Below are 14,605 nucleotides of genomic sequence, written 5' to 3'. Positions count from 1 at the left end.
TTCACTATTACACGCAGTGCGTACTGCATGCGCTTCTATACGCTTTGAATAATATTTTATCGTGATTGGCTGAAAGATTGGCTCAGACCTTTCCCGGGCGCGCCCGGTGTCGCCGTTTAAGATTCGTCCGTGTTTTGATTCCATAAAACACGGGTTGAACGTCGAGTGCCCCATTTTAACAACCATTGCTTGAAAACCTCCAGGAACGTTACCATAGTAACCCTCAGGCGTCCCTGTCGCCAGCTGGTTGCTGATACGCGCGCGTGGAGTACTAGTATTGCGCAACCACACGACTTACTACATGAAAGTGGCTGCGCTGATCACTTGACTGTAGCGCTGGCAAAGAGATTATACCTATAGAGTAAGTAGTCGCCATACGCGTGCGTACAAATAGTGCGTCCAAAATTGAAGAGGGAGCGCACACTCAGCCAAACCCTAACCCTATCCCTAACCCCAACCCTAACCCTAACCCTAACCCTAACCCTAACCATAACCATAACCAAAAACCCTAACCCAACGTTTTTCCCATAGGTTTAACACGCGCCATGCCCCAATCTGTGCCGTCTTAAAAAAAAAACGCCTCCTGGCACTGGATCTAAGTCTACGTTCAAGTCATATCTTCTCATATCATATCTGGAATGATATGTTATTCTTTATTACACATTTTCATTTTCAGAATCACAATGTGGTTATTTGTTTGAATATTAGTTTTTACGATGGTATCATATCATTTGAACCATTTGGTAGAGTCCAGACCTTTTTGTTGTTCGCAAAATAAAGAGTGGGAACTTGGGTGTAGACTAGACAGTACTTGAGCATTATGACGTTTGTTTCGCGTACATTCCCACTCAAGCCATAAAATCAAACAACCTCAGCACCATTATGACGCTTAAACATGACCATTGTGACGTCACAATAAAACAACGCAAGGTCACTGCGCCGAATATTCAAGTCGAGCGCATTAAACAGTGCGCTGTCAGGATCCGTGCAATGGCGGCTCCCACAACGGGAAATGGCAGCTCCCTCGCGCGGCTGCCTCCCCACTGGACTACGCCCTCTTGTGTTATAATCTCTTTGAGCGCTGGTCACATGACGCGTCCGGGGAAGAGTCACCCCGCGAGCATCTTAACAGACACCTTCGCGGAGTAGCCTCCAGGCCGTTCGCCCGAGGCTACCTCGTGTCTACCCAGGTCGATCGCAGGGTAAGATCTCGCCGGAGGCTACCCCGAGTCTGTCCACTGTATTGCGTCTTAGCAGACACAATTTTCCCCGGGGATTGTCGCTGGGTTTCGAGGCTACCCCGAGGCTACCCTGCATTTTGTGGCCTGTTCAGACGGGGCTGTAAAGACTAGCACTATAAGACCCAGTCGCACGACTGGAAACTGGCACGGATAGTGACGTGCAGTGTGCGGTGAGCTTTAGTTGAGTTAGTCACAATGACAATTATACTTGCCAAGACAGTAGAAAATTTGGCAATGCGTTTTCAAAGAATACGATAAAAATTTGAAAACTGGCACCAGTTGGTAGCTGCCCAAAACTCTCCAGAATATGCCACAAACAAGCTTGAAAGTCAATGTGTTAAAAGCATTTTGTGAATTGAAGGTTCTGGACCCCTCGGTGCCACCAAGTACGACACAATGTCCATTTGCGAAAGGTATGTACTTTATTAAACTAGCGATAATTTGACCATGCACATTAAAGAAGAAAATAATAAGACGGAAATTGGCCCAACTTTGGCCCTCTGGCCCGCCTTCCTGCGATGATGCATACCATCAGCTCTATCATTTCATAGATCAGAAGTTCACGAAACTGGGTTTACGCACGACGGACACCAGACGATGAATGATCGCAATAGCTCACTAGAAACATACTCTACTTCTTTCTCTGCAATTCACTCACTTTATACGCATATACCAATCGTAAGACATGATATAAAGTGAAAGAGAGAGAGAGAGAGAGAGATAGCATTATCCAAATCTGATTTAATATTATAAATGACTATTTATATTTACGCGTACATACCAATAGATATTTTATGAGTTTATTCATAAATAATGATCTTTACTTAATCATCAAAATTAATTACCTTTACATACAATGGTATTCACTTCAGCAACATACATTATCAATGATAATATTACTCTAAAAGCTACAATCATATGTTCATTATGTTGTTTGATCATTCTTTGCTTACATACCTGGTACATGATATCTTCGTTGATACAATACTTACGTGGACAGTCTGGATCACGTGATGTAGGAATGAGTGTGGACGTAGTACCATCTGTATCAATCAAAACGAGACGAAACATGCCAAGACTTTAGTATGCTGAAAAAATATTACAAACGAAAAAAAGATGATGACTTTTTCTCAGCACTGTTAGGATAACCTTTAAATTTACTAAGGAGCTTTTACAATTTACCCTTTCTATTGAGTTTCTACAGTGTCCTCATATATATGCGTGAAAGTTATAAAAGTGATAACCCATCAAAATCTTGAAACCACATTTTATTTGGTAAGGTGAACTTCACAGTTATTATGGTTGTCATATCTATAGTTAGTATTTTCCATAATTTGAAGTGTAAAGAAAGAAACAATTTTAATTCAAGACCTTTTGCTACTTGTTGTTCAAAGTTGTGACTCTCTTACACACTCAATCCATTCAATGTCCTATCCGACGGACAGAATGTTATGGCTCGGGGCGGTATGATTACACACAACATTCACACATTGCTTAACAATAGCCCGAATTCATGAAGGTGGTACAATCTTTGTCCATGGTCCATGGTGTATGGGGCGCCAAGTTTCGCATGAAATATATCGAGTTTTGTATGGGGTACCATGTGTCGCATGGCCTCTTTCGTTACGAAATAGGCCATGCGACACTTGGCGCCCCATACAAAACTACGGTCTTTGTCCATGAATTAAACCATGGACAAAGATTGTACCACCTTCGAGCCAATAGGATCAAAATCAGTTCGGGCAGATTGAATCAAGCGCGAGTCCTTTGAATTTCTCGATAAAAGAGCTAACAACTGGAAAACACTACCGCCCTTTTATATTTATTATAATTATAAAATGTATAAAAGCACATAACCCACCAATGCACTGGCCATCAAACAGCTGTTGCAGTGGTTCCTGTTGATCGTCATCTGTAGGGTACAGAAAAATCCATGGGAATTTGATCAATTGTTATTTATGCTTTGTTTTGAATATAGTGTATACGATATGTCCTTCGACAAGAGGAAAAGAAAAGCACATAATATAAATTACACATAATTGCTTCAACGTAATATTAGTGGATATGCATTGTGTTTTTAATTAATCAAAAAATGTTACAATATTGTATCATAAATAATTGATAAGGCATGCAATTTAAAAATCATGATTATAGGTTTTCTTTATGATTACAGAGAAATAGTTTATCTTGCAGGAACGTGTGTGAAATGACATTGCACATTCACACGTATTACACTTCCTATCATGGAAAGAATTAATCCTTTCGGATTTCTTAACTTTCAACAATAATTCAGTTTTAAGGTGACTAATCATAAACCTAAAATTGGCAATCAGTATGGAACAATAGCAAAATAAAAAATGCAATTGTCATAATTTTGTCAATAGCAAATGAACACAAAATGAATAACTGGATCTTGCTTGGGATAAAAAACTTTGATTTTCCTTAACAATCATTAAAATAGATTAATAAATCAGTTAACATACCATTAGATAAACGGAAGAATGATGGTGTCAAAACGGTATAAAAGAAAACGTGTAGACCTTTATTGCTTGCTACGAATGTGTTAACGCACATACACTTCTCATTCATAATCGGGGACTGTTAATAATTCGATCCGTTGGTCGATCATTATTCATTCACTCAATTGTGACCCTGCGTCACAAAACCAACAAAAAGTTGCCAGACATTGATTTTTAGTTAAGGGCAAATTCTTGAAAGAAAAAATCCCCAAACTTTTAGCTTTAAAATTACGCATAACTCAATTCAAATGAACTCTCCAAACTAAATATTGGAAAGAAAGCAGACACTCTGGAAAATGTGTGCTTGAAAAGAGACCCTTGTATGATCCCTAAATGTAATATCAACGCTAAATGTAATAATCGACCCTAAATGTAATACACCTTAACCCTAAATGTAATAACAATCCTAAATGTAATACATCTTAACGCTAAATGTAATAATCGAGTCAACCCTAAATGTAATAACCGGAGACAACCCTAAATGTAATACGTGTCAACCCTAAATGTAATAACAACCCTAAATGTAATACATGTCAACCCTAAATGTAATATCGACCCTATATGTGATACTCTTTAACCCTAAATGTAATATCGACCCTAAATGTAACACATCTTAACGCTAAATATAACAACGACCCTAAATGTAATAACAACCCTAAATGTAATACATTTCAACCCTAAATGAAATACCGACCCTAAATGTAATACATCTTAACGCTAAATGTAATACCGACCCTAAGTGTATTACATCTTAACGCTAAATGTAATAACCCTAAATGTAATGCATTTTAACGCTAAATGTAATAACAATCCTAAATGTAATTCATGTCGACCCTATTTAATGTAATACATTTTAACGCTTAATGTAATTACGCTCCTAAATGTAATACACCTCATTATGGGGAGTTTAACCGAGGCAGAATATCGGGCAAAAGGTCAGGGGGTAGGGGATATGACGCAACTTTCTATAGCAGTCAAGAGCAGCAATAGTTGGATAGATTTGCTTTTGTTGTTTACCCAGGTAAAGATCACACAGTTCCTGTGTTTGCTGCAAAGCTAATTAGGTCCCTGTGACATAGTTCTTAAATCTATTACCTTTATCATACAATCACACAAACATTTTTGTTCAGACTTCACTTAAAGTCTTGCAAAGAATTTTTGCCCATTTTTTTCTTTTTCAACAAAACTGTAAACAATCATGAACACTGAATGACGATTGGACTACGTTAAGATTTATTACATTTAGGGTTGAAATGTATTACATTTATACATTTAGGGTTACGGTGTATTACATTTAGGGTCGTTATTACATTTAGCGTTAAGATGTATTACATTTAGGGTCGATATTACATTTAGGGTTAAGATGTATTACATTTAGGGTCGATATTACATTTAGGGTGAAAAAGTATTACATTTAGGGTTGTTATTACATTTAGGGTTGACATGTATTACATTTAGGGTTGTCTCTGGTTATTACACTTAGGGTTAAAATGTATTACATTTAGGGTTGACTCGATTATTACATTTAGCGTTAAAATGTATTACATTTAGGCTTGTTATTACATTTAGGGTTAAGGTGTATTACATTTAGCGTTGGTATTACATTTACGGGTGATACAACCCTGATGTTAAGAGTCTGTTCAAGCGCGTAATCTTACTAAACCGAGCTCTGTGGGATGAAAGGGACCAAAAAACAACAACAAAAAACAGGATGTACAACTTCATAGCGACATCAATAAAGGGATTATCAGAGTAAATTGAAATTAATCATGGTCCAATTCTGTCCTTGACTTCTATATACCAAGTTGAAAGCAATACCATCATCTCTGTGAAAGTTTTAGAGTTGAAAGTAGGGAGTGTGTACAGTGGTTTTAAGAAATGAAGACACAACTAATCACACTACAGTGTATTCTACAGAAAAAGTATTCTTAGAAACTGTCATAAAAACCCCATTCCTTGTCGGTTTATGATCCCAAATTTTAGAATGTATGAATGCAGAAGAAAAACTGCTCTTTCAGCAAATAAAACAAAGAAAGCTCAAATTGCCCATTTACCTGCTATGAGTTCTCACACAAAACAAGTGCGTGCGACTTTTGTTGCTTTTGTGCATGATGCACAGTCACAATTCATGAATAAATCTATCAATCGGTGCACTAATCAATAAAATCATATTCATTTCTCTTCCACATCATTCTGATAGAATAAGAAAAGGAACAATGTCAATACCAATACTTACGATATACTGTTTAGCATTCACTACACTGTAAAAACATCGGTGTTAGATTCAACACCACGGGTGTTAAATCGAACACCGATCAAACTTCAATAAAGGACCACACCCACAGGTGTTAAAAATGCACTGTGATGGTGTTGAAAAGTGTTCACCTGACACTTCGTGGTGTTAATTTGACACTGTATCTGGTGTTATTTTGACACTGTACTGGTGTTAATTCAAAAATGACACCACATGGTGTTGATTTGATATTTGCTGGTGTTAATATCAATGGTTTAACACCCGTCCAGCTTCAATAAGGGACCACACCAGCTGGTGTTACTTTGGTGTAAATTTATTTTCACATTTCTTCAAAAATCTAGTATTTTAATATAAGATTTTTGATCGTCTTGTTTAAATTAAAAATCAACAAGAAGTGCAGTTACTAAGAAACTCTTCAAAAAACAGTTTAAAATTTGGAAATGACACCCGTAGGTGTTAATTTAACACCATAAATGAGCACCGAAAATTTAACACCAGCTCGGTGTTCACTATTTAACACCGGACTTTTTGCAGTGTAGACAAAATACGACATGAAAACAGCTAATGTCATTCAGCACTATTCGTTGGTTGAGACAGGATGATTTTCAGATTTTTACATTTGAACAACTATTTATTGATTGGTTATAATGAGTACAGAGTTACAGAATTTGTGATGATTGGGATGAAGGATTTTGTTTTATTTATTACAATTTGCAATGAACAAGGGTGATGACATGGCAGTCTCACCATAGGAATGCATGAGCTGGGACTCAAGGAATCACAACAAAAGAAGAAGGCATGCACAGATGACACACAAGTTGACTTGCAGCAAGCGGAATTGTGATTTCTGAAATAAACTCAATTTCTGAAATGTGTGAGGCTACTGTGTCATCATTGTTCAGTGTAATTTGTTTATGGTTTTTCAAAATATCTTTCTTTTTTTTCTTTTTTTGCTAAAGAAGCACAATAAATGCCACAAATAAATGCATGGAGCTGTCGATTTAGGTACTATGTATACATAATGTGAATTTCTGAAAATCGTTTGGAATGCCCCTATAACATTTGTTAAACAGCTGATCCCGGGTATATACCAAGTAAAAGAAAAATAACTACATTTTCAACACACGTCGTATGAAAAAAAAAAAGATCGAACAAACCGTTGTTGAACTCACATTCTGAGGTATTAAATCGGAAGAAGGGGGTGCAGTCTCCAATTCCGTAGTCGTTGACAGGACAGACTCTGACTCTGTACTGGCTGTCGGGCTGTAAGTCTGTCATCCTATAACACGTTGTAGCGCCAGGGGCCGTTTTGGTCAGTGGGGGCGAAGGAAGAAGTAGTACCTCCCCACTCTCAATCACGATACAAATGAACATGGCATAGAAAAGTGTGGTAATAATCTAGAATTGAAGAGTTTTATTGCAAAATGAGCTAAGTGCCATTTTCAAACATTTTAAAGTACGTTCATCATCAGATAGAGCAAAATTAAATATTTCGAGTAATACCTCAATAGTCTTGAGACATAACAAGGAATATTGAGGAAGTTATCATGTAAAATTTGATTATTATTTTCTATGTTTTTTTTTCAGCAGCTTTAATCACAAATATCTCAACTTAACAAGAATGGAGTTAGCTCGTTTTGCGATAAAACTCTTCAATTGTACAGTGGGTTATAGCATAGTATAGCATACTAGATTATAGTGTGTTACTGTGTAATTCAAAGGTTTTGGTTCCTGATATTTAATTTACATTCTTACTCTTAATCACAATCATTGCCAAATCTGGTGACAAACATGTCATGTGTTTCAGGAAGAAGATAAGAAAATGCAAAAATTGTAAAAATGAGGCCCCAATTTGGTCACCCCCACCGCAAACACAAGTACACACACACACGCACAAATAACAGAGCCTAACCTTGAAATTGCCATAATTATACTAAAAACGGCAGTCATCAATGTACTTTACTCGAAGCACTAACTTATCTTATCATTCATGGTTCTGAATCAAAAGATTTGCAAAGATTCCCCAACTAGGGAGCTTTGTCTTCCCTCCCCCATGGGGCGTAGTGCCCCAGGAGGGCCCCCAATACACATTTATATATACAGTGTATGTTCAAAGAACGATATCTGCCAAGTTGGTGAAAATCTGACCATGCACATTCAAAATGTGTAGATGAAAATGTTAAAATTAGGTCCCAACTTGAACCCTTTCTCCTCAAATCTACCATGGACGCACTAAATAAACGTAATGATAAACGATGTTAATCACATAATAGAAAAATGTATAAATATTCTTATGCCCTCAAGAAAGGGAAGATTATGATAAAACATACAATTGCAACCACAGTGATAATGACTTTCATATTTGGCTAGACTGTGAAAATGCGTTTTTGGAGCAGAATTGAATTCATTGATTTTTAGTAATTTGTCTCACATTTTAGGGAAGATAAGTCTATAAAAGAGAGGCATTATTATCTGTTGATGTACAAATGAAGATAATAATGTGAGAACACCTACATGCTGATGGCAATTAAACAAAAATGCTCAAGAAACAACAAACAAAACACGGGCTCTTTTTTTTTTACCTCTGTGATTTCTATTCGCTGCCGCTGGATGCTGTAGTGGGTGACTGGTATCGGGTAGGGGTGACTGGCTGGAGACCACTTGACCAGAAAGGTGTGCCGCCGAGTGCCCTGGGAATCTTCATTCGTTATCGTCGGTTGTCGCGGCCTTCCTTTATTTGTTTGTTGTTGATGTTGTATTTTGTGGGAGGGGGAGGAGGTAAGCCAGTTTAATAGAAATGTATCATTATTTAATGACGACTCAAAGAGAAAGACTCACACACACAAACATAAACAATCACAGTTAAAAGGATCGTATAGTTTTGGTTGAGACCTAATCTCAGGTTTCTAACATTTTTTTGTGTGTGTGAGATAATGAGAAACCTCTTATAAAATATGAAAAAGCATGTAATTCTATGAGGAATTCAACGTTTATTCGATGAAAATTGGTTTTGAAATGGCTGAGATATCCAAAAAACAGCGATTCTAATAAAGTGTGGGACCCACACTTTATTACGATCGCTTTGTTTTACTTTGTTTTTGGATGTTTCAGTCATTCCAAACCCGATTTTCATCAAAATAAACTTTGAATTCTTCCTAAGATAGTATGTTCTGTACTATATCATGTGTTTTCTTGGTATCTCGCAAAAAGTTAAAAGCCCAATTCTCATCTCCACCAATACTGTACCATCCATTTAACCCATTGTGTACTTTTGAGTGGTTATGGGGCCGGAAATCACATAGCGTTGCACACACTGTCCAAAGTCGGTGGCACAATTAAAAAAAAAGGGTTAAGAATGATTCTGTGAAAGCTATCAGTAGGATGAGGCAAATACATATTCGGAATATATCAGAAGAAAAATAAAATATTTATAAGCTTAGTTTTAAACACAATGAAACCAGTAATGATGAGAGAAATTAGAACGAGAATAGAAAGACAATGTTATATGGAACACAGAAAAAAAGTTAGGAAAAAAAAGAACAATTATTACCGAACGAATTGTTGAACCTCTAATGCACGATTGTGTTTGTACCACTCTCATTTGACATCGGTAAGATTATATTATTTTGATTGTGTGTTTTGAATGAAATCCTGAACAAATCTTCAGACGAGGTAAAAGAAAAAACAACGAAGTAGGGGAGAGTTAGTATGGTCTATGTACAATCCCACAGAGAGGCAAGAATCGGTCCTGTTTGTTTGTTGCCCGTCTTCGAGATATAACTTTCCAAACTGTGAATATACCATGCATCTCATTCCAATGTACACCAGTTTATTGTAAAACTTTTTTCCCTAAACAAGACAACTTGAGATCGGATTTCTGATACTTTAAAGTTACTGTTTACAATTGGGAGGAGTGATTTAGAAAATGGTCAAGTGATCACATTTGATTCGTGTCTACAGTTCAGTTGTACCACAAAACACCATATCATACAAATATTTTGCAATAAAGCCACCAGTAAATTTAAGGATGCATCATTAATTTTTTCAATTTATCATAGGTGTAGACGGTTTATTCTACAAACAATTCTAATACAGACTATTGTTCACTTTTTTTGAAACAGATTAATGGATGCCGTTAAATATATACCAAGTCTGCACAAACAAACTGAAAAAAATATTAACAATTTGGGAGAGAAATACCAACTTCGATCTTCTAAACTGTTATGACTGTGGTGACATTTTCAGGGTCAGAAATCATAGGGCGGTTTAGAAGAAGATGATAATTCTGCAACCAACCAGAACAATTGTATAATTATTATCAAATAGGGCATGAATGGGGAAAATGAATACATAAGACATAAAGACTTGATGGATTAAGGAAGCACGTGACTGTGCAAGTAGATGTGTTGGCTAACATGAGAGACTGAGTAAAGGAACGCTTTACACAGTCTTGCCCTTACCATGTAGCTCCACTGTTGCCTCGGCTGTGCCTACGACGTTGGTCGCTACACAGGTGTAGTTTCCGTAATCCTCTGGCTTCACCGTCTTAAAGATAAGTCTGGAAAACGATCAGACGAATTTAACAATTATAACATGACGTCAATCTTCTACATTGTGTCGTACACAATCAAGGATCATTCTAAAAGACAAATGGATGGATTGTCAGTTTGTTTGTTTGTTTGTTTTTAGAAGATCGACATTAACTTTGTGGAAGACGATTCGAAATAGGTGTCAGCCAATCCCAAAGTTCTGGTGCCTTTGATTGGTCCTCGAGAGTATTATAGTCCTGGGCATTGCCAGCACAGGTACGTAGAAGTGTCACTCTTACCTCCTTTTTGGCCCAATTAACTGTAAATAATATGGGGATACCCGTCTAGTACCAAGTAGAAAAGTCAGCAGTAATAATGTCAGGTTAAAAAAAAAAAGAAAACAAAAATATCAGGGGTTAAAAATACCAGACGTAACATATCAGGGTTAAAAACGTCCGGGGCAGCATTTGACAATATATTTTCCCGCGATATTTGTACCCGTGACACTTTCACCTCGGACATTTTTACGGTTGACATTTTCCACCAGACATGTTTTCTTTTCACCCTTTTTTTCCCGCCGACTTATTTCTTAACATTGAAGCCTAGAACACCTCGTCTACCCATGGCTGGATAATTGCTGCATATTTTCATGCCAGACAATATCATAGCGCAGGGTTTTTCACTAAAGTGAAACAGCTTTGTATAATGATTCTCGGTTTAGAAATACTTTCTTAGATATTACAATACCTCTGATATTGCATTTTGTAATAGTGTCATCAACGCAATCGTGTTCTACTGCCCTGAAGACGAATCTTGATTAAATTCATTCAATAGGAATACCACTTTTTTTAAACAAAAAGCGGTATAGTCTTCCGTGCCATAATAGAAGTGACGATTTCTATTTGAGGGGAGCTGCGGATTTTTTTTTTCCTTTTAAGGGGGTGGTGGGAATGGTGGAGGGATATTGTCACACGAGTTGATAGAATAGCAGTATAGCATCAAATTGCAAATGTGCAATTGGAACATGCTTTCTTGTTCCAATTAATAATGATTACATTAATAATAATAATAATAATAATAATAATAATAATAATAACAATACTAATAAGAAGAATGATTATGATAATAACAATTACAGCAATAACGATAATGATTAAAATAATGTAACAATATTTCTTTAAAAATTCACATCTTGATTGTTGCTGCTGTTTTGTTACTGTTGCTAACATTTAAAGTCACCTCGGACACCGAGTCATATACTTCCCTTAAATAATTTCTAAGTTGTACCTGTTCTTCGCAGACATTAGACAGCATTTCGTGAATAAAAGATGATCCTGATCACTGTTATTTCCGACATTGCATTACATTCATTAAAATCACAGACAATTAGTATACCCAATTATTAATGGAACATGCATGAAATGATCACGACAAATTCACAAAACACTACGAGTTTCATGATGAACGTTCGGGAATACCCTTGTCATGCATAAATGAAATGAGATACTTGTGTGTTTTATTTACAGTAGAAAGGTAACATCATTTCAATGATTGCATTCCCAGTCCAGTGAAAAAGAATTCCGTGCAAAGACAGGGCTACCATCCAGACTGTAACAAAATAATGAAAGCTGCAAGATTTTTTTTTCCGAGTATGAATAACAATCTCGCGTGTAATTATGGAAAGATAATAAAGCAGGCTATGAAGAAGGAAAGGTAAAGAAGGATATAAGAAAATAGTAAAAAAGCAACAAAAGTGTAAAGTGGACACAATCAAATCGGTATTACTTTTGAAATCTCATCAAATCATCTACTACGATTAAGCACTTGTAATGGTCACTTATGTCACGTGACTCTGGGAGACACTTGCGAAGGCCATCTTAATTACACTGTATTCGCAGGAGCCGGAAAGCCTGATTGGGGTGGCTGGGGATTATTACCCCCTTCCCCCTCCCCAACATCCCCTTTTGGGATGTTAAAAGAATCAAAAACTGGAAGGAATAGGAACAAAATTTGGAAAAAAAAACCCAGAAAATAACACTCATAAGTTTAGACTAGTCATAACTTGAAATTCTTCCCGCCTTAAACATTATTGGTTCTTGATCCCTCTCCCTTCAAAACGTGCGTATATCTAATGCTACCCATTCCTTCACGACAATAGTTAGCATAAAAAGCATCCTCCTATTCAGTAGCCTAATTTCTTTGGAAATTTATTTCCCTTTACTAGGAAAGGGCCGGCGTCGGAGTGATTCATCTCGGATCCCATATTCATCGTGAGGAATAATCGTCAATTAATTTGGTAAAACCTTTATTCTCTATCCGCGTAAAAAAAAAATGTATATATAATTCGATGGTTTTAAAAGTCTTAGCAGCACGGACTTCATTCTAGGCAAAATTCCTGCTTTTGGGGAGGGGGTGGGGTGGAGTGGAGTTGATGAATACATACATCTTTAAAAAAACAACTCATCTTGCATCGCTGGTATGATTGTGTCAAGATTGAACTCAGACAATTCCATGACGCCGTGCAGTAAATATTTCATCATCGCGAAATGCCCCTAATATAATGACATGGTAGGATGAAATAAGGCAAGTATCCCCCTCCGCTGCATTAAAATTGTATGAGGAGACAATATCAGGTAATCACTCCGACATATGTCTTGCTCATGATGCTGCGATCATATCCTGGTTTTCTGTATCTATTTGTGATGATAATTGTCCTAGGCAGAGTGTAATTTCTGTCTTGTTATTCTGGAAGACGGGTATATTTTCGGCATGCCCATCAAATCCCGTATAATTCGATCGCTTTTTTGAGGCGAGAAATGGGGAACGAAGTACTGCGTCCACTACACGTACATGTATATACTGTATTTTACTTAAGCTAAAGAACGTTTCTTTGATTATTAAGCCTCCTTCTCGCGTTTCTTTGGTGCGAGGATAGAGTATAGCAGTGTGTAACATTACAATTTTAATGCCTGCTATACGAGGTGTTTCGTCATGTGTTCGTGATACTATTGGATTTTTTTTAATGCATGTACCCATAATTCTAATTAATATCCATCAACGTCACTTGACAGTAGTGCTTGCAAGTATTTCTCTCCCCTTTTCAGATTTAACATTAGATAACTGTGTATCACAGAGGTAGAAGATATTGTATTTCCCTTTGAAAAAAAAAAGTTTGATGCTTTCAGACGAAACTACGGCATAAAACAGTAACAGGTGTCTTAAGGAAGCATACTTTCTACCAGCTCGAGGAATACAAACTGTTTCACAATATGAAACTGTGCTGAAATAACACTATACACTCCCCTCCCTAGTAGGAAATATTCTAGCCAAGTAGCTACTATACAAAATCACACAAACGTTCTGCTTTCTACCAGGTATTCTGTTATAGGGCCTACATACGAGTACAGAGTCGAGCATTGTCAATATAATGATTTGGATAATATTATAATGATTTGGAGGGAGACATACAACGTCGAGACATGACCCAAACCCTAGATATTCAAGCGCGATGAACAATGCACAAACAACGACATCTCCACCTGTCCACAATAAAACATCTGATATTATTGGGTTAAGACTGTACATAGATTTTATGAAGAGTCTGCCTCTTAGGTTAAGGATTCGAAAGCTTTGTTTAGAGATATCTGTTCGTTTGCCGCCACGCGATTGTACAAAAATTACTATACCCGCCATCTTCAACCTACCTATCATGTTTCAATACAATTGGAACGTATCAGGGCCTCCCCTAGGGCAATTACCCCCGGCTAAATACTGGCTAGTGGTAAGATTAGAGTAAAGATTAGGGTTTAGGGTTATGTTTAGGTTTAGAGTTTGGGATTGGGTTAGGATTAGGTTCAGGATATGAATTCGGGTTAGGGCTATAGGGGATTAGGGTCCGGGGTAATTGCCCTGGACCCCAATTCAAAACATTACGGGGGGGGGGGGGGCCTTGGTATAATTTCAAATCATTGAAGACATACAACCTCAAGATTGAATAAAGATATTCCTCGGAAGATTATTATTGCTATCATTTAGATTGACAAAGTGGAGGAGCTCTCATTT

At 37.0% G+C, this 14,605-nt stretch overlaps 1 protein-coding gene across 1 annotated transcript in view; it reads right to left on the bottom strand.

Moving 5' to 3' along the window:
* Positions 1-1,182: 1,182 nt before the first annotated feature.
* LOC139722457 (neurotrimin-like) overlaps positions 1,183-14,605 on the bottom strand; it is a 38,736-nt gene continuing 25,313 nt past the window's right edge. The window contains exons 7-12 of the mRNA XM_071633782.1: positions 10,475-10,572; positions 8,597-8,745; positions 7,187-7,412; positions 3,103-3,153; positions 2,234-2,284; positions 1,183-1,325 (exon numbers count right to left, since the gene is read on the bottom strand). Of these exons, the coding sequence (XP_071489883.1) occupies positions 1,183-1,325; positions 2,234-2,284; positions 3,103-3,153; positions 7,187-7,412; positions 8,597-8,745; positions 10,475-10,572 (718 nt within the window). The remainder of the gene's footprint in view (positions 1,326-2,233; positions 2,285-3,102; positions 3,154-7,186; positions 7,413-8,596; positions 8,746-10,474; positions 10,573-14,605) is intronic.

This window comes from Diadema antillarum, unplaced genomic scaffold, assembly GCF_040938485.1.
Source record: "Diadema antillarum isolate AM-2024a unplaced genomic scaffold, OU_Dant_1.0 scf00000001, whole genome shotgun sequence".
Classification (NCBI taxonomy): domain Eukaryota; kingdom Metazoa; phylum Echinodermata; class Echinoidea; order Diadematoida; family Diadematidae; genus Diadema; species Diadema antillarum.
This window is presented reverse-complemented; position numbering and strand designations above follow the sequence as displayed.